The sequence below is a fragment of the Conger conger genome, chromosome 18 (assembly GCF_963514075.1).
Source record: "Conger conger chromosome 18, fConCon1.1, whole genome shotgun sequence".
NCBI lineage: Eukaryota > Metazoa > Chordata > Actinopteri > Anguilliformes > Congridae > Conger > Conger conger.
Genome location: NC_083777.1, coordinates 24996066 through 25016247, shown reverse-complemented (window position 1 = coordinate 25016247; position 20182 = coordinate 24996066). Strand labels below are relative to the sequence as shown.

At 41.4% G+C, this 20182-nt stretch overlaps 1 protein-coding gene across 2 annotated transcripts in view; it reads left to right on the top strand.

Annotated features, from left to right (window-relative positions):
• The window catches only part of si:ch211-250c4.3 (uncharacterized protein LOC100535981 homolog), a 45775-nt gene that overhangs the window by 2670 nt on the left and 22923 nt on the right, over positions 1–20182 (top strand). Inside the window, exon 1 of one of the 2 annotated variants that reach the window (XM_061228151.1) lies at positions 10660–11089. The exons of the other annotated variant lie outside the window; for it this stretch is intronic. Within the exon in view, the coding sequence (XP_061084135.1) occupies positions 11011–11089 (79 nt within the window). The 5' untranslated portion in view covers positions 10660–11010. Of the gene's footprint in view, positions 1–10659; positions 11090–20182 lie in introns of those variants that run through there. 2 annotated transcript variants of the gene reach the window in all.

Sequence of the window (20182 nt, the reverse complement as noted above, 5' to 3'; positions counted from 1 at the left end):
AAGTTAACATATAGAATATACATAGCATGTGTACCAGAAGGAATGTAACTTGATGGCACAGATTATTTTAAACAAAGATTGAACATACGAAGAACAATACATATATATATATATGTATATATTTTCAGCATTAAAACTTCACATGCACCAAACACAAATATAGGAAATTATGAGTTAGATAGAAGCAGTGTCTTAATGAAACAGTTAACATCTCTGCATGCTCAGCATCCTGTACAGAAAGGATGGGCAGCTGTGGTTGGCTATAATTATGGCTAGCATAGCTAGGACATGAGACATCAACGATTCTGCAAGCTTGGTGATTGTTGGTGCAGGCACGGACCAGGCTTCAGCCATGAAGCTGCTGTAGTCCCTGAAGCTCGTGCATACTGCACATATCTCTGAGGAGATTCTGTAATGGCTGCGAACCCCCCATTCCACAGCACTGTCATTCATCATAGAAGGTGCTACCTCTCAACAGCTAAGGCTTGCAAACGGGAGGCCAGGACGAATGTATTTGCCGTGAGGTAATTTCTCTGGACACCTCGCTGTCTCTGCATTCCGTTATGTTCTTTTTACACGTACATGTGTCACACGTGTAGTGTGTTCTCCGTCACCGTGTGGAGAAAGATGTAGGAGCTATCTAGAAGAAATGAGGCTTGTTTTAGCGTCCATATGCGAGAGAAACTAAACATAAAATGGTCAGAGTTTCTAAAATAACGCGTGCTGTGACATGAGCGTAGCCTAGAGTCATGTTAGTTTCTATTGGCAGCTACAACTGAGGCTTCACACACAATAAATTGTGCTTCAAGCAATGTTTCAGTTTTGAAACTGAGTTGACTAGACTTTTGCAGCAGGACTTTTGGTGTTTCTGGGACTTTTGTATCACAGAAATGGCATACATGCTATCTTACTTTACCATACTATGTTTTAATGGTATGCTATGGACCCTAGCACTAATGCTACACTGCTATTCCTCATTCCGCTTTCTCAAACTCCTGGTTTTCCCTGTTTCTTGGATTCTGGGCAAACTGCATCGTATAAATGCAAACAAAGTTAGTTGCAGTAAACAGAGTAATCAACCAGCACTCCTGTTGCTTACATTGTGTGCTCAGGCCAGGCAGAAATGTTTAAAACTGTATATGTTGTCGAAAGCTACAGTGGAGAAAACCAGTCCGCAACTATTCCTGTTAGTTTGGCACTCCCGGATTGCATAAGTGCCGCTGTTGTGCAATCAAGAAGGCCTGCGGAAAGGCTAAGAAAAGTATGAAAAGTTGACGGGTACACTTTTCCCCCTACCGTTAAATCTGGAGGTCTACTTACCAGAATGTGCGTGCTCTGTGGTGAGGTTACCATGAGGGCACGTGACACATAGGAACCGAGTGCAGAAATGTCAATATTGACATTCTGCATTGAATATCTCCGCCTTCCTTGAAGCCTATCTTGGATCTATGCATTGGGAGTGACTCGTTTTATTGTACGTGGCGATGATAGTGTATCACCGACAGATAATGGCAACCCCCCCCCCAGTGCCGCTGGGACTTCAGCCCCCCCCTGCCATGAAAGTCAATTGAGAGTCATTTGGGATGGTCAACATCCCCCTTTCATAGGTCTGCACAGGCTGGGTTTTTGAATAGAAGAGAACAGGTTTGCTTTATCTGGGAGGTTATCACTGAGGCTATCCCGTTAACCTATTTCCATAAATGCAGCAACCCATTTGTTATTTCAGTAATGAACTCCTGCGGTTTGTTTTTTTTTCTCCTTCATGGCAGTTATTGACTAGCTGCTGATACCTGTTATTGCAGTCAAGCCTCAGTGTCCGTACAATTATTATCAGCAAGGCACTTACCGAAATACAAGAGGAGCTCTTATAGAATATAGATATAGAATTAGAATTATAGAATATGGAATTATTTAAAAGCTATTGTTTCTCAGTGTTGTACTTTACTCGCAGTTCACTAAAATCCAGTCTCTCTTTACACTTTCAAACAGAGGGTTCACAAAAAGCGTCTTCATTCCCTCGTCATTGTTGCTCTTCCCTCTCTGTTCTTCAGCCCTTTTCATCTTCATAGGGCCCGAGGAACACATGCGCACGTTTAATGACAATCTTTCTCTTTGTTGCCCCCATATCAATGCCTCCTTATCCGCCGTAAATCAGAGCAAAGCCGGGGGCCCGCCCTCGTCTGGCTTTGATGAGGAAGGACGGGCGTACTGTAGGGCCGTCAGACAGAGCTCCCACAACAACGAGCCCCTTCATCGTGCGCTGGCTGTAAACTCGGCGAAAGGACCCCAGTGAGAGTGCACGCACTTGGGGGAGCACAGGGCGGAGGTGTGGAAGTCCCCCGCACACACAGATCTGCGAACCAGACAAGACCGAGACCAGTCTGCTCCATGCGATGCACTCACTCGGTCAATGTGACCGACCGCTTGTTTTGACCACGACATTGAGTGATGCACGCAAGCAGGTGCTTTTCATTGCACAATACGACATACAGTATTTCACTATTCTAGAGACCTCCCAATGTATTACACAGTGCAACAGCTGAAAAGCACTCCAACAAAGTACCATTTGTTAAATGAAAATGCACTTTTGTGAAAATATGGATTTATTTCCTGGGAGGCTATAATGCATGCCTGTCTCCATCACAGCTCTTGCTGATGCCGTCTTCTTTGTCTTTTCATTATATTCTTAACTATAGGTTTGTGTGTCAAATAAGGATTTGTCTTCCCCAAGAAATGCTAGAAATGTATGTCAACCACAGTATTGTTTTTTATCTAGTAAAAAACTAATTGTTATGACTTCCAACAATAGTACCACTTGTACTGTACAATTCAGCAAAGTGCTAAACTGCATGTTCAAAAACTCTGTTATATTCATTCCTCAGCCAGTAATAATGTTGTTGGTCAGTGTGAATCTGCTGATGGACGGCCCCTCCTGTTCTCGGGCATGGATGGGCCCCACGTTTTTTTATTTATTTATTTTTTTATTTTTATTTTTTACATTAATGGCATTTGGCAGATGCTCTTATCCAGAGCGACATACAGTTGATTAGACTAAGCAGGAGACAATCCTCCCCTGGAGCAATGCAGGGTTAAGGGCCTTGCTCAAGGGCCCAACGGCCGTGCGGATCTTATTGTGGCTACACCGGGGATCGAACCACCGACCTTGCGTGTCCCAGTCATGTACCTTAACCGCTACGCTACAGGCTGTCCTGTGAGTTTGGTTTGGTGTTGAGTTTGGAAGGTGGCTGTGCCTGGCAGCCCCACAGGGCCCTACAGCGTGCTGTCCACACTGGATGACACCAGACCCAGGGCCTGGCACTGAAATCAGGGATAGGAGAGTTTCAGTTGGCCTGGATGGGAAAAACCCAAATACCCGTTTAAATCAGTGGTCACCAACCCTGTTCCTGGAGATCTACTGTCCTATAGGTTTTCACTCCAACCCTAACAAACCCTCATTCAACAGCTTCAGATCTCACTGTGCTAGTAATTAGTAGAATCAAGTGTGTCAAATTAGGGTTGAAGTGAAAACCTTCAGGACGGTAGATCTCCAGGAACAGGGTTGGTGACCCCTGGTTTAAATAATTACTTCAGCTTGTGTTTTAATGTGTACACTTCTCATGCCAATAAAGTCATTCTTATATCATATAAAAGCTGAGCTTTTGATATCAGACTAGAAATACTGGGGTTTGAGTACATGAGAAAGGAGAAAGAGAAGGGAATGTGAGCGCGTCTTTAGGCCAGAGTTCAAACGTAAGCTGAAAAAACCCTTATCTGAGGGGTTTAACTTGTTGGCAGTTAAAACAAATACAAGACCCCTCCCATTTCATGTTTATTTTCAAAAGCAGAGACACAAATAAAGGTCAACACGGAGGTCCAGACTGAATGTTATGTTTCTCCAGAGGGGGGTAAAACTTAATTGTGAATAACAATCTAAATCAGAGGCCCTTTAAAGTTAGAATTCACAAATTATATTTATAGCAAACCACTCTAATCAGTTTAAGTAACCAAATGATTTCATTGTTTCATAATATTAACATTTGCATTACAATAATATAGCCCTATAATCTGGCAACTACAATGACCTTCCTAATATATGAAAAGTTTTTACAGGAGCCATTTTGATTTATAATTCTACCAATTAAATTGTTGACCAGTGGTGAAGGGGGCAGTGGCTGCCAGGTTTAATGTAATTCTGACGCCATAATGCTGCTTACTTAGCAAGTTAGTTCCATTAGTTCCATTTGCGGTGTACTGTAATCATATAGCAACCCAAACCTTAACAGGAATCTTATCCTGTTGGTAACCTTAACAGAACAAACCATTTTTAGCTGAAATATGAGATGTCATTACTAAACTGAGACTGTTTCAACTCTTCATCTCTTTCTATCATTAATGATAAATAATGCTGCATTTTGGATTAATATGGCTCAGAGTTCAGATTCGTGACATGTACATAATAATAGTAGGTAGTTATAATAATAATAATAATAATAATAATAATAATAATAAAAAAATGAAATACATTTAAAGAATGATACCATGTTTTTATGGGTATCAAATAATCTTATATCATATTGATCTTCTGAAAATGAGACCCATATATTTTTGAAGTAATCCTTGTGAACGGGTGTCATAAAACACCGTGCCTTGTGCTCATTTAGGCTTAAGGGGTTCAAAGTTCACCTGAACCTGATACGTCGGTTTAGCTCCAATGCCCTCTGCCACACAGAGTCAAATCTAAAGTTTAAACGTGCTCACGTGCTGGAATAACAGAGGCATAATCAAATCACGGAGCTCGTCTCCTCCGTGGCGAAAAAGAGAGCGTGCGGTTCAGTGAGACGCCCGGCCCCCCCGCCCTCCCTCGTCTCCGACCCGGTTCCGGTATATTCCGTGCAAAGTTGGAAAGCCGAAGCCTCCGTTATCGGAAGCGCGGCTGCTTAATCGCGGCTTCAGCGTAAATAAAACAAGCAGTTGCTGAAACGAGCAGCGGTGCTGATAGCTCGCAGTAGAAAAAAAAGAAGAAGAAACATCTCAGCGGCTGCCTGCACTGTTCCCCCCCGTCTAGCGGCAACAAACAAATTGCACTTAATTAGTTATTCTTAGGTTAGTGAGCATCCAGCTCCTTTCATGTTCAGCCAGTAATTGTCTCAGAATGCTCCAAAGGAAATTAGGCTGATGCTAGCATTAGATACGCTCCCGGATATTGCCTCTCCCCTGGCCAGAAATGGGATAAACAAAATTCAGAAAACCGGGAAAAGTGACGTAGGTGGCATGTGGTTGGTAGTCATATCTGGGGCTTCCAGTTGGTTGCTCATCAGTTGATGTCTCATTCATTATTTCCACAATAAACAGAATTGGGAACAAAGCTTTGTGTCAGGTTGGAGGAGCGTTATCGCCCCTAAAGGGGAAAATCTGTCCTAACGCAGCTGTGAGGCCCTGACCGAGGAACGTGCTGAATCCAGCATACATTCTCCCTATCCCTCTGACCTCATTCAGGGAAATCTGAACAAACGACACTTTCCATTTCCTTAATATAGGACATGACAAAAGAAGTGACACAGTGAGCCAATGGGATCCATTGCCTGCCTGAGCCAGGGGTTGCCAGCTCGATCCCCCGCCCGGGCTGTGTCCCTGAGCGAGACACCCAACCCCCAAATGCTCCTGACGAGCTGGTCGGTGCCTTGCATGGCAGCCAATCACCGTCGGTGTGTGAGTGTGTGTATGAATGGGTGAATGAGAAGCATCAATTGTACAGCGTTTTGGATAAAGGCTCTATATAAATGCCAACCATTTACCTTCGCAAGATGCCTGAACGATGTCACCCAGACATACCCGTATCTGAGAGTTCCATCTACATCTGTGAACAAAGTTAGATTCCCTGTTCTGAAACTCTGTGTACTTTAAAAAAGGATAAACTGAACCCAACCAGTAATGCCAGACATGAAGGCAGTGTAGACATCCAATAGGTGGAGACATGTTTAATTAAATAAATCATTCCATAATCCGAACCAGATGTGTCTCTATCATTCTATCGGAGCAAGTAGAATTAATTCAAAGTGAAGAACAGAGCGCGATTGGGGGCGCATATGGTTTTATTTACCCCATCTTTGACTGTATTATTTCATTAATATGCCAACATACACAGCGCTGGAGTCATTTCTAAACATTATCTTTTGTTTCTGGTGTTTCATCCTAAAGTGAACTGAAGGACTTTCTCAGGAGCAGGATGGGCCACGCTGATATTAGTGATCCTCGGTAGATCTTTCAAAGATGCTTGATTTAGTGGGTCAGATTCTCAGCAAAGAATTATGGGAACATTACAGGAAGACAGCCTGGGAAAAACATGGGCAGGTAGGAGAGGATATGAATTGAAAAGCAAAACAGGAATAAGATGGAAATAACCATAGATCAAAACGGGGCGAGGAGTGAGAGGGTATGCATTACTGCAAAACACACGCTATCAGGACAAAATAAAATACATAACTTTGTGATCTCAAGTGAAAACACGCCATTTGTGGGCCCACAAAAGTCCCAAACATTCTCTCTCTCATCTCGGTGTTCCTCAGACCTTTTATGTTCCCCTGATTCACCCGTTAATTACAGACCACCAGCCGGTATCTCCAGGCAGGCTTGTACAGGTTCGAACGAGAGAGAGCCTCTTCAGCAACTGTGTTTATGCACTCCGTTTTCCTCCAGTATTCAAAGACATTTCCTCAAAACAACAAACCTGGTGATTTCAACAACTTTCCCAGTCTTGCACTCCACTTACATGGCTCCTATTTGTGTATGTCTGAAAGACAGATAGAGGGCATTATGTCCAGGTCACCACTAGGCAACCCGACTAGATTCACTAGTTTTCGCTTTATTTTAAATATAATTATTTCTTTATTTCTTTATTTAAGTTTAACTAAGCAGTTTATTAGGTAGACCTGTACACCAGCTTGTTAATGCAAATATGTAATCAGCCAATCATGTGACAGCAATTAAATGTGTAAAAGCATGCAGACATGGTCAAGAGGTTCAGCTGTTTTTCAGACCAAATGTCAGAATGGAGAAGAAATGTGATCTAAGTGACTTTGACCGTGGAATGATTGTTGGTGCTTTGGTAAGAGAGGTCAATGTACAAGGGCCAGAATGGTCAAAGCTGACAGGAAGGTGACAGTAATGCAAATAACCACACATTACAACAGTGGTATGCAGAAGAGCATTTCTGAACACACAATGTGTCAAACCTTTTAAGTGGATACATCAGGAGAAGTCCAATAAACATCTAATAAAGTGCTCACTGAGTGTATATTTTAAATTTTCCCATGTTTCTGCGGGGAATGTATGAAACACATACAGACGAACAGTTGTTGGTCTTTTTGAAGCAATCTTATGAATACTCTAGGCAACCAAAGGAACATGTAACATGTATTTTTGTTTTCTTTCTTGATATATTTGTTCTAAGTCTTTATCGCGGTCCCTAGACACAATTAGGGGACGGCACCACTGTCCCCAAAGCTCTCGGCCATTGAGTTTCACTGTCCTGTTTAATTTATCTGTCCACCACCTTGTAGCTTTGACACGCTCTTCTGATAACTCCAATGAGGAAAGTACACGTGCTTAATAGCTTCTCACAGGGCACACAGGCATGAACATATAGCGTTTTCAAATAAATAACAAGCTTATGTTTCTTAAACAGATGCTATCTTTGGAAGCTGAATGAAACGTCGCCCTGTAAATCTCGGGCGATTATTGTAGCTAATTACAAGCCATATGCTTGGCTCCAGTTGCAAAGACAACAAAAGGACACATATGGGGAAGAATGTAGCCAAAATCAACAAGCAGGCTGCTCTATCTGCCACAGGAAAGGGGGCCAGGGGGATTGTGGGGGATTGGTATATATCTTAAATGCGTGTGTCAACCTGTCCATGTGATGTCATGCCTGGAATAAATCTGACAAGGATTTCTGAGAAGTCTAGAATGTGTAACACCTGCCAGTTATTAGTCTCTCACAATGAAAATAAATTCCGGTTTCAAAAAGTCCACAAAATTGCAGTCCTGCCACATAAGTAATGCCTTCCATTCCATGGACATTTGGATATATTTAATTCTTAATAAAAAACGAATGGATGTGCACTTCAGTCATTTCATAACCTGATAGGGGTTTGTTAATACTGGGGTAGGTAAATACTTTCTGAGTTTAGACCTTACATATCCACAAGAATGCTCATGTTGTATCTACAAATAGCAGTGCAAGCTACAGTAAAATAAAATAGTATATGATGTCATTGCAATGTACCAAGAAGCACAAACTACCAGACAAATGTAAAGTATGCAAGTTGACATCCTCGTAATTATTTTTTTATTGTTTAAATTACTGACATTTGGCAGATGTTCTTATCCAGAACAACTTAAAGCGAGAAGACGATTAATCAAACCGAGGTTTAAGAGCAGCAGTAACTTTAGAGATGAGCAGAAGACCACACTCAGAGATCACAACCAAGGATCAACTGTAAACCATTTGAAAAGCAAACAAGTAGAGTACACACGTGAACTATGAAAATAGGAGAGCGGAAAAAGGTAAGATGCAAATTTCACATGGGGCCCATTTTCTTTTCACATGTGCAAATGGTACATTTCATGTGTGATTTATTTTGTAAGGTGAGAAGGAGAAGGAACAAAACAGCATGCAGCATGCTTCACCAAGTTTATCAAAGTCAATATTTAGAACATTCCCAAAACAGTCTGTATTCAACCTGAACTGATGTCTGCTTCTGAGATCCAACACTAACAAAACTGTTCGAAAACTATCATTAGTCTGTGCAAAAGCATTCTCCCAGTGGAATCAACAAACAATATCTCATTTCTTTTGGCCCAGACTCCTATGTGCACAGCTCATTTTCACTCGTGACAATCCTGAAATTCTTCTATAATGTCCCCAACTGTGGCAGAAGACATTCTGCGATCTTTAGCAGCATGTCAACACTGCTGATGAGAATATCTTTCATCAAAAATAGTCAGTATTTTCAAATGACCAATTCAGGGCATTAAGATGTATGTTAAAAACAGGAATCATCTGTTGTCCATTTGAAAAGTTGGTTCATCAAGAGATTGTAGACAAAGAATTTGTTTCTGGCAGTGGCATGTAGAAAGCATTTGACCAATCCAACTGAGCAGCAGGCGAGACAACTCTTTCTCTTTCTTTGTTATCAAACTTTTTATCCAATTGCAAATGTAAAATGATTGTTGTTGATATTGCTAAAGAGATGCATCAATAACAAAATCAACAATATATGTATTGTTGGGTGCATCATTGTAGACTGAGAGGTCTTGTACTCGGTGCTAACTGATGCATTTCCATTGTTTTGGATGAAAATTATGCCTGGGGTTATTCTGAGTCTCCTGTTCTTCACCTGTTGTTTCCAAAACATTGCTACAGAGCCTGTGGATACAGTTGTCTACACAATGTCTCGCCAGTCCTTCAAGGAATGTATTATATTTAGAAAAGCATCCTTGTTTAGCTTACTCTAGAGCCTAGTATATTTTCCGTCATTGAGCATCTGCCCTTTCGTTCCCCAGAACAGTGAGAAAATTCATGGAAAACCGTTTTAGTTTCACAATACTCCATTAAATATTCCACCCCCTCCTTTGGGCAGAGAGAGGTTTGAGCCATAAGACTTGGCATTGTGTCTGCTGTAAGTGTGTGGGTGTGCCCCTGAATGCCACTGCTGGAGAGAAAGAGCTGTTTTAATCAAAGAGGATTAATTACACCCAATATCATATTGCTGACTTTAAAAAAAAAAGAAGTCTAATCTGCAATGCTGAAATGTTTTCATCACTGTTCCTATTAGTAATCTTACTTTTATTATTATAATGTAGATAGGTTTGGAAACCTATTTTGTGAATATTAAAGAGACTGGCAAATTATGACATTGATTAATGAATAGCAAAGTACATACTGTCGTATGGGCTACAATAGGGAAAACATGACAAACACGGATTTATGCGTTTGAGAATACACAGGCAACTTTGCTGATGCCACATTGTGTTCCTTGCCTACCTCTTGCCAGGAAGTATCATCAGATCCATATTTCTTAGGCATTTCCTGGCATATGTTACTGTGAGAAATGAAAGACAGCAAGGGGCACAATTTCACGGTTAAAGGCAGCCCAGAACTTTTGGCCTCCTACAAAAAACTCTTCATAGTTTTTCCCACCCCAAGCACAGTTTCAAACTCTTAAACTTCAGACTTGGATTACGGCTGACTGCAAAATTACTTTTCTACAAGAGTCAAATGCTCGGTCAGTCAGTTGGTGAGAAAGTAAGTAAGTCAGGAGCTATTCCCTGTGTGAGGAGACACTACTGTCCTTAAAGGGCGATTCCACACCATTCACACCTAAACAAAACAAAAAGAGGGGATCGAGACTGGGGTTGTCACCTCCCTCCTCTCCAGAACCCCCCCACCCCTTCTTGGCCTTTCCTTCCTCTGAATCTCTTGCCCTCTTCCCCAACAGCGACTGTGCCTCTGCGCGGGACTGAGAAGGGAGTTATGTGAGGCTGCTCCCTCCCTCTCCCCCTCTCCCCCTCTCCCTCCCTCCCTCCCTCCCTCTCTCTCTCGCTCCCTCCTTCTCTCTCACTGGCAGGCTGCCACTCCGCCCAGCTGCTGTGTGATAGAGTGCAGCTCCGCGGCCCGGCCCTCACTCTCCCCTCGTGCTGAGGAGCGGACGGAGCACACAGATGCAGCGTGACCCAGCCCAGGGGCACCTCCACGCGCGCGATACACGCCACAACAGAAACTAGGCAACTCTTCAACCGACACTAATCCAACTGACACCCGGTTCTCAGACGTTTGACTAGAGCTGGACGTTTAAAAAAAAAAAAAAAAAGGTGGAATAATGAGGAACATCTGACCCCCCCTAAGGACTAAAGGGCATTCTGAGATGAGTGGCGTGTTCTGAGACGGGCGTTGCGCTCGGTGTTACTGACCTACCCGTGCTGCGTGTCAGCTGCCCCAGGACTCCACTAATGAGTCTAAAGAAGAGGAGAGCCAGCGTGGTGTTCAACTGGCACAAGTCCTTCACTATCCTCGCCCCGTGGAGGAAAGGTACGTCTCTGCTCACTTCGCTAATCAGTCCTTGGTGTCTCCTTGAAGTGTCTTCTGGGTTTGGAACGGTGACTGAGGAGTGGCACGTTCAAGTATTTTGGTCCATGTCAGATATTGCTTTTAGGGACTGACTCTTGTGTTGACTTTTTTTTTGTATCCATCAAAGGGGCTTCCGCTGTGTATAGAAACAACCCTTTATTGCTGTCAGTTGAGCATTTTGTCAACCGAGGAGAGGAAATGGTAGTCTAAGTGCCTTTCCAGTAATTGGTGTGATGCTGTCTATTGTGCGTTGTGAATGCTGAGGTCAGAAAGTGTCCGTTTGTCGGCATCAGTACTTATCTCAGAGATAGCGTTCAGCATTCCAGTATTTTTAACTACAGCTGTCTGCTTGATTATCAGTAGTATTCATCCAAAACAATTTTAAAAAATTTTACATTCCATTTGTAAACTTATAATGCCATTGATATAAATATCTTGTCAAAAACACGTTTCTCTAGTAAACACTGCTGGGGAAAAAAGATGAAGCGAATTTTGAATGCCGATATGTCCGTGAATATCACGTCACCCTAAACGGAGAGGTGAGACGTAACAATTACAGAAACTGCAGTGCTTGTCATTTAGGGCAGAGTCCAGACACAACAATCCGTTTGTTTACTGAAGCAAATCCAACAGAATTTAGTTTTAAAACTATACTGTACAATATCTTCTTTAAATATTGTCAAAAACATGTGCCTTTGTACCTGTCTTAAGCGATATTGAACTATCCACTGGAAACAATTTTGGTGTTTTATTAAAGGCAGTGGTTACAAGACTTTACTTCCAGAACAAAATAGAAACCAAAAAATAGAGGCTAAATGTACTCGGAAAGGGAAAATACATGCTTTCAGTTATGTTATGAATGGACCTGTCAAATACATTTCAGACAGGAGAGGCATTTAACTCCTCATCTTTATCTACGGCGAATACATATTGTATTACATTCATCCTCTCCTAACATATTGGAATGGGAAGGGATAGCATGAAGATGAATATTAAATGTTGCTGTTTTAAAGCATTCACAGGGCACTACTGCGTTGAAACTAGGATTTTAGGTGCAACAAAAAAAGCCATTTATCATGTGTAAACTCTCGCTATGCTGCATTTTAGCATAACTATTACTGGTTTTTCTGCATTCTCCGAATTAGCATTACTGAGACAGCAACATTTAGGGATGGAATTGCTCGGCCCCGCTTTGGAATGGGTGGTTTTTTCATCCCCTCCATACATTTGCTTGGTTCCATGAAACAGCAGGTTTCCGGAGAATTATTCTCCCACTGGACACTTTGCCAGCATTTTAGGAAGACAAGTGGTGATCACGTGTCATAACCTTTCTGTGGCAACCACATTTCTGAAGCCGGTCTGTTGTCAGAAGATGTGTTCCGTACAGGTTAACGCAGCCAACAACAATGGCATCAATGTTCTTTAAAACTGAACCGGGGCCAACCAGGGGTAACAAAACTATGCTTTATTTTGAAATGTGCAATAACCTGACTCATCCTGAGCCTAGAAAAAAAAACAATGTGGTGTGACAGTCAAAATAAAGAGAGACTTGGTAATTTGAGTGAAAAAATGCCATCAGCCAAGAGATCCTTTTTCTTAACAAAAACACACATCCTCTGACTCAGAAGGTGAAGCATGGAGAAACATCGCATAGAGTGCATTCTTTACATCTATAGTCAGAAATGATTCAGATACGGAGGAATTCCAGCATCCACCCAAGCGGAGGAAATATATTGAATAAGTAATGTACTTTTAAATTAAATAGATACTTGGGGAAAGAAAAACTACTGGTTCCTGTGGTGACTTATGTGGCAACACCATACATTCTCAAGGCCTGTCAGCTAAGCACTGTCTGACCCTGTATATTTCCAAATGGGCTGACATAGTCCAGAAGACAGGCAGATTAAACACAGACCTCTGTATTCACCTGGCAAGCATTGTCAGGCATCCCCTGGTTTTAGAACACATCTCTATATCATACCTTTTTTTTTTTTATCATGGTATATCTGGAGAAATAGTTGTATGCACATTTTATGGAATCTGTTAAGACAACTCTAGGCAGAATAATTCATTAAATCCTGGTAGAGAAATGATGTGTCGACCTTCTTCACCAGCAAGGGACTGAAATGCACAAGTAGACTAAGCTCCCTGCTTAGTCCTTTGTTATTTATTTATAATGTGAATCCCCCAGTATCCATCATTGCCCATTTGTTTTTATAAACAGGACTGAATTGATTACTGAAGTGTGATCCTTTTCTGAAATGTAAAATGGCTACGGGTACAGCTCCCACAGTTCCTCAGCCGCGCTGAACAGACTTTAAAAGGTTTGCCCGTCCGGAACATTCCTGCTGTATCCTAAGGCGTCGGGTGATAAAGACTGGGTCCTGTTACCCTGGATTGATAAGGTTCCCCTGGGAATCTGGGATCCACGTCAGGGTCCAAGGAAAGGGGAGAAAATGTCTCCAGGCATGTTGAGAGACGCGATAGTCCAGGGCTGCCCTGTTTCTCAGGGGCTGAGGAGAAGGTGTGCTCCTCGGTTTCACACCTCATCGCCTGGGCCATCTGGCTTTAATCACCTCAGCTGGTTGTACCAGGTTTGGGGCCAGAAACCCGTTTTTTAAAGACACCGACGCCCGTACTGCACGTTAAGTGAGCCATTCTGCCTCCTAACAGGCAGCATTTCACACATGCGTATGCTAAGTGCTTGTTTCCAGTATCTCAGATACATCCAAGTGGACTTTAAAAAAAAAAATGTGATCACCATTATCCGACAACTCATCTCACCCACTTGCACAGTTGCCTGATTTACTGCAGAGCTCTGGTGCTTGTTTCAGCGGACTCTTTGCCTGTGTGTAGACATACCTGCTGGAACGATCATAAATCTTTGTTCGTTCTTTACAACGAAACATCCTCTTTGTTCTGTTCCGTGTCTGACTTTAGTGGAACTCCATAGCAGTCTGGCTTCCGTGAAATACTGTGTGTACCATACGCAGGTCTGTCATCGTAAAAATCAACAAGAAAAATAAAAACAAGGTACATTTTCCAATATTTCAAAATATATAAATTACAAATAAGGGATTGCTTTCATTAGCACATGTTCCTTTCTTCTGCCATCTTAGAGCATTAGCCCAAATTGAATGGTTGCCACAGGCAAATAAATAGCATGACAATTGCATGGGGACAACTAGACCTGTCTTGTCAGTTCAATATTGAGGTGTCCGTTTTTTTCCCCTTCAAGAAATGCTCTCTATACTCACACTATACGTATATATACACTATATACTCTTGGATAGGCAATCTCTGAATCATTTTCCATGAGGAAAGCTTACTAGAAAAATACATTAAGCTAATGTTTTATCATCCATAATTGGTTCTTGGTCTTCTTCGGAATTACTTGCTGTCATTGCAATACACAAAATAATCAAATGTTCAAACCAAATATGTATGGCAATTTAATGTTTAGGTGGCAAAAAAAAAGAAGAAGCTATTTATTACCTCCATTAACACCTCAAAAAGTAACAGAAAGGTTACATGGTTATATATTTTAATGCATGGCCTTTCCTTCGTTCAGTTTAACTGCCCTGGGCTCTTTGTGTTGTCTGTGCTTGGCAAGGAGAGCTGGAGAGGGGTACAAAGGAAACCTCCTTCTGTTGGCACATACCCGTCAGATGACAGGCCATTACTTGCAGCTAACGTACACCTCTGTCTGAGTTCTGCGATACCTTCTGCCGGACGCCCCCCTAAATTAGGTGGAGAGGGACAGATAGGCATCTTCCCTTATCGCATCTGGATAGGCTGCCCCCCTCCCACTGGTGCGGTCAGCGTGTTTGGGCTGCGATAGAGAGTAACGGACCCTCGGGGCCAGGGCGAGACCGTCCCCCTGCCTCTTATCCTCCGCTCTGACCACAGGCATTCACCAGGGCATCGGGGTAATCCATTGCACTCACTTAACCCCTCACGGATTGAGTGCCCTACAAAATGGCTGTCTTACGAACAGCATTGCACGGCTTCAGCGAGGTGACAGCATCGCAACAGTCTCAAAAGACGTGTTAAGTGAAATGTTCAAGAAAAACCTTGTTTGTCTCAGACCGGTTTAGAAAATGGACGCTTCTTAGGATCGCACGTCCGTGCTCCGTGGAGGATGACTCAGTGGTGCTGAGAACGGGCAAGTCAGAAAAACTGACTCATTTTAATTACAGGTGGCAGGCCTAGTCCGTTCTCTGAGAGATCGTAGAGACATCTGTTTGTCTGTGCACTACTGGAGGCACTTGGCAACCGTACAGCAATATCACAAAGAGGGGTTGTTTAAATACATGTTAAAACACGGGGGTACAGATTACTGATGTTTGTTACCTCACATTTGTTACCGCGGTTACAATGCGTTTTATTCATTCAGTTATTCATCCTCAAACCATATCATTTAAAAAAATAAAAATAAAATGATGAGCATCTGGGCCCAATCCTTCTGGCTCATAAATCAGCAAAGTGTATCCATTGTAGGGAAGACTGAGGGGTTGGTGAAGTGCTATCACATATTTCTCAGATGCTTTGTTGTCAGATGTACTTCATTTAACGTCTGCTGGAGTGTTTCAGCCATTTCCTTGTTATGAATGTTTTGAATTTCCACATTCTCGCTCCTCAGTGTCCATTCCACGTGTGAGCCGTCACTGTAAAATGGGCCCATTGTCATATTCTGCCCCTAACTGACAAAATGTGGCCAGGATTAGGGATTCTTCTGGAGACATTTCTTAGTATTACAGTATAAAATGCATTTTAAAAAATACTTAAAAACCAGTCACCATGATAACCTTCAGAAAGAAGGTGAGTTCAGCCACTTGTCCACTGCACTATAACAAAACAGAAATGCAGTTAAAAAAAATCCCTACATATGGACTCACCTAAAACAAAAAATACTGATCTACAAATCCCCAACCCCAGCTCTTTACTGTAAGTACAAGCTGAACACCTTACACGCTAATAACAGGCCAAGCTTGGGAAAACAAACACATTCAGCCTTCTGAAAGCACTTGAACTGTAGCTGGAAAGACAGAGCTAGGGTAACTGGTTAATCCTGCCACATTCAGCTGTCCCTGAAAAAACAGAACACAAACCTTTTGTGTTCTTTATCTCAGATTTTTTTATCCACCCAATTCAGAATGCCCAACCATACTCATAGGCTCGTAGTATAGCTGGAACATCCTCCATGAATTTGGGAGAGGTCTTGTGGAATTTGTGCTTCCAGCTGGTGCCTTTTGCATTTGCCATTAATAATATCATACTGGTATATGTGGATGTAAGAAAAATAGACAGATATGTCAGTATCATATATGGTGATTGTGGTTGATGGAAGTTTATTGTGCTTGATTTCTAGTAATTGATATATAATTTACAAGACATAGCAGCACAAAGTATAGTAGTATGATACAGTAGCATGAACTACCTGGCACTACGTAACGATTAAAACAAAAAACTTATTTTTCACTTTCATGTATTTAAACCATTCCCCAAGAGAACAGAACCTGTCATTACAAGTGCTAGTTTTTTTTTTGATGTCCTGGCATGTACAGGGTTAATTGCAAAATATTCAAAGAATGTTGTTTCTATGGAGCTTTCATGGCTGATGTTGACATGTAACATTTTCAGATGTTATGGCTCGGTTGTTTCATAGGTAGACATTTTTTCTTTACCAGCCTTATGAGTAAAGATACCATTCTATTCCATACCATTCATTCAAATAATATTCTACCTCTTTCAGAAAGTTTCATACCCACAAAATAGAGCTGCTGACTAATTCTTGTCAAATTTATGCATATTTTTAATACTTATTCTGATGCATTCATATTGTGGGCGCTTGGCTCGGAGCATAGTTGAAATACCAGCTCACTGGGAGCTGGTGGCTGCTGTGTTTGATCCTGCTATATGTGGAGCCTGATCTTCGGCCATGTTAATTGAAAGCCCGAAAGGATTTGTACTTAGGCTGTATTTCCCTCGTGGATGTGAATGCAAATGCCAGCCGTCAGCATTTCTTTCCCCCTCTGTTGACACGTATCATTGTATTAAGAGGTCAAAGTATTTATCCTGAAGAAATTATATATTGAATCATTCAGTATAACAGTGTTTTTGACAGCAGTGTGGGTCCCATTGTGACGGGGGCAAAGCTATAACTCTTGCAAGTTCAAGACATTAGGAAGGGACACAGCAAACTCAGTTCAGGTTGCCCTCATATAAACATTTACACTATTTGGTAAGTCCAACAAAATTATAAGAATGATAGCTTTTTGACAGTGTGAGATACACATAAGTCTTATCTGACCAAACCTGCCTTAGCATGGGCTGACTCGATAAAGCCAATTATGGGATTATCAGAACAGAACTGGTGGGGCCCATTTCTAACCTCTCTTATCTTCTGAAAGTGTCATTGTCTTATCACGGCCAAGGAAGCCACTGCCTTAGAGTGTAATAATATCTCTATTTTTTTTGTGTCGGGGACATACCCTGAAAAACATGTCTTGGCTCCTGAAACAGACGTTCATTGTACATATGTGGTCTCGCCAAAGCCGCAACATCCATGCATGCCTGTGCATGCGCTGGTATGCATGCTAACACCAGATATGAAGCTGGAGAGACCCAAAGCAGGATGACCTGTCAGGTCATTAGTGTCAGGCATTTCCTTGCACACATATTTTAGTAATGGGCATGGCTATCTTTACTGAGGCTGGAGACAAAGATGTAAAAGGTTTCATGAACTTTACAATGGGTGGAACCAGCAATCATCCAATTATTTTAACCCATAAAAAGATTTTCTCCCAAGTCACAGTCACATGTACCAAATAGTAGATATATATATACATTTTGGTGTCGTGAAGCAAGTGATTTCGCAATCACAATGTGTGTAGGGTCCAAAAAATATCATAAAATATCATATCAATATCAATTTGAGTCCAGCAACTACCTTTCATAGCTTGTTTACATCAACTGTGGTGTATTTAGCTAAAGCTATACAACCCAGCTTCAGACCTTCTATACCACAGGAGGGATGCTAGTGTTTAACAAGCATCAAACTGGAACAATTCAGCAGTCAGTTATTGATCTTGCTCAAAGTTTGCCTTTAAGGGAATGGAACACTCATTTGAAGGTAATTTATGTCCTTTTCACCTCAAACCCAAAACAAATTCAGAGAGTGAGAAATGCTTCCTTTGGTGGTACTACAAGGTCACTGTGGGTGTCAACAGGTTAGCATTCACAATAGTTTAGCAGCTGACTAAAACAGCCGCACTGTATTTAACATCTGACGACAGTGGAAATAACTGTAATGCCCTGGAAGTTTCCTGTATTTGGAGAAAAACAGGAAATGTATTCCCTGGCCTGAGTTTCGCGAATACGTTTCAAGTAACGTAGTCTTGAAGTTCAGGAATCTTTTTCCACATGTGACACAAAAGATTAATGTGTTATGAAGAAAATCTAAACTCAGTCGAGTTCAGTACTCCTACTAACTGATAACATTTAAAAATATATATAAACTAATAAAGTGTAGTCCCTGAACAAGATGCGTTTGCTCATCAATGGAGCACAGATAGTTTATCCATTTTGTAATGATTATTTATGTATTCGGTTTACATTCCATGCTATACGATGTCATGAAAAACTGTGGCTACAAATGAGTTGGGATCGGATTGTGGTGACATCCAAACCACCACATTAACACATTACTTTGGCATATTTCTTTTTAAATATGACCGCACTGTTATAGTATGGGAAGTTGAAGGGTGAAGAAAAAAACACATTCATATTTTGTATGTCAATATCTGCAGACATTTTAAATATAACTGTTAAATGTTCCATGAGTTGCCATAATTCAAAAACAAAATGATCATTTTCAGCAAATACAGTATAATCAACGTACATGAAATTGACTTCTGCTGCTGTAGCCTATCCACTTACAAGGTTTGAAACCTTGTGTTTTCAGTGATGCTCTTCTGCAAACCACTGTTGTAATGCGTATATATTTTAAAATGTACTGTCATCTTCCTGTCAGCTTTGACCAGTCTGACCCTTCTCCTCTGACCTCTCAATAATAATGTGTTTTTTGCCTGCAGAACTGCTGCTCACTGGATGTTTTGTTTTTTAACCTTTCTCTACAAACTCTAGAGACTGTTGTGCATGAATTACAGGAGATCAGCTGGTTCTGAGATACTGAAACCACCCTGTCTGGCACCAACAATCATTTCATGGCCACATGACTGGCTGATTAAATATTTTCATTAACAAGCTGGTGTACAGGTCATCCTAATAAATTGCTCACTGAGTGTATCTGCTACTAAAGGGGTTTTTAGTTTTTTTACTGTACTACAGAGTTTTGGACAGGAGCATTATGTCAAAAAAGACTTGGAAAACAAATCTATTGTTTTAAATAGGAAGAAACCTGGGTTGGATTAGGGGTAGTATGACCTAACTAGACTGAAATGCTATCATTGTTTTTGCAGAACCGCTACTCAGTCTGAAACATTGTTATCACAATAGATTTCCCTGGAGAAATATGGGTGCGCCTCCATTTCGGTCGACATGATCAACACATTGAAAGCAAAACAAAAGGGCTTTTATTTTCAAATAATTTGGTGGGAAACTGAGTCGCAGGAGATTTATGAACAGTTTTTAGGTGAAAACCTCAAGTTCAGTTCAATAGTTCAGAAACAGTTCAGTTACGAATACATCCTGTGAAAAATGTATGCCCGAATATTCTAACATAATTTATCGTTTGGCCATTCAAGAAAACTTGTGATGCCATTTATTGCCATAATTTAATTGATGTCAGTTCCCATTAATCACATTAATGCAAAATGGTATGAATTTCCACACTTCCTGCTTATCAAGCTTTCATGTTTCATCTTGTCAACCACACTTCCCTCCAGTCAGCTCTGAGAATACATTATAGTGCACATCCTGCCAATTAGCTCAGAGAATCCATTAGACCAACAACATTTCCTGCCAATCAGCTTTGGGGATTCCTCCGGACAGTGTTTACACTTCAATCACCTGTTAGAGGAAAACATTATG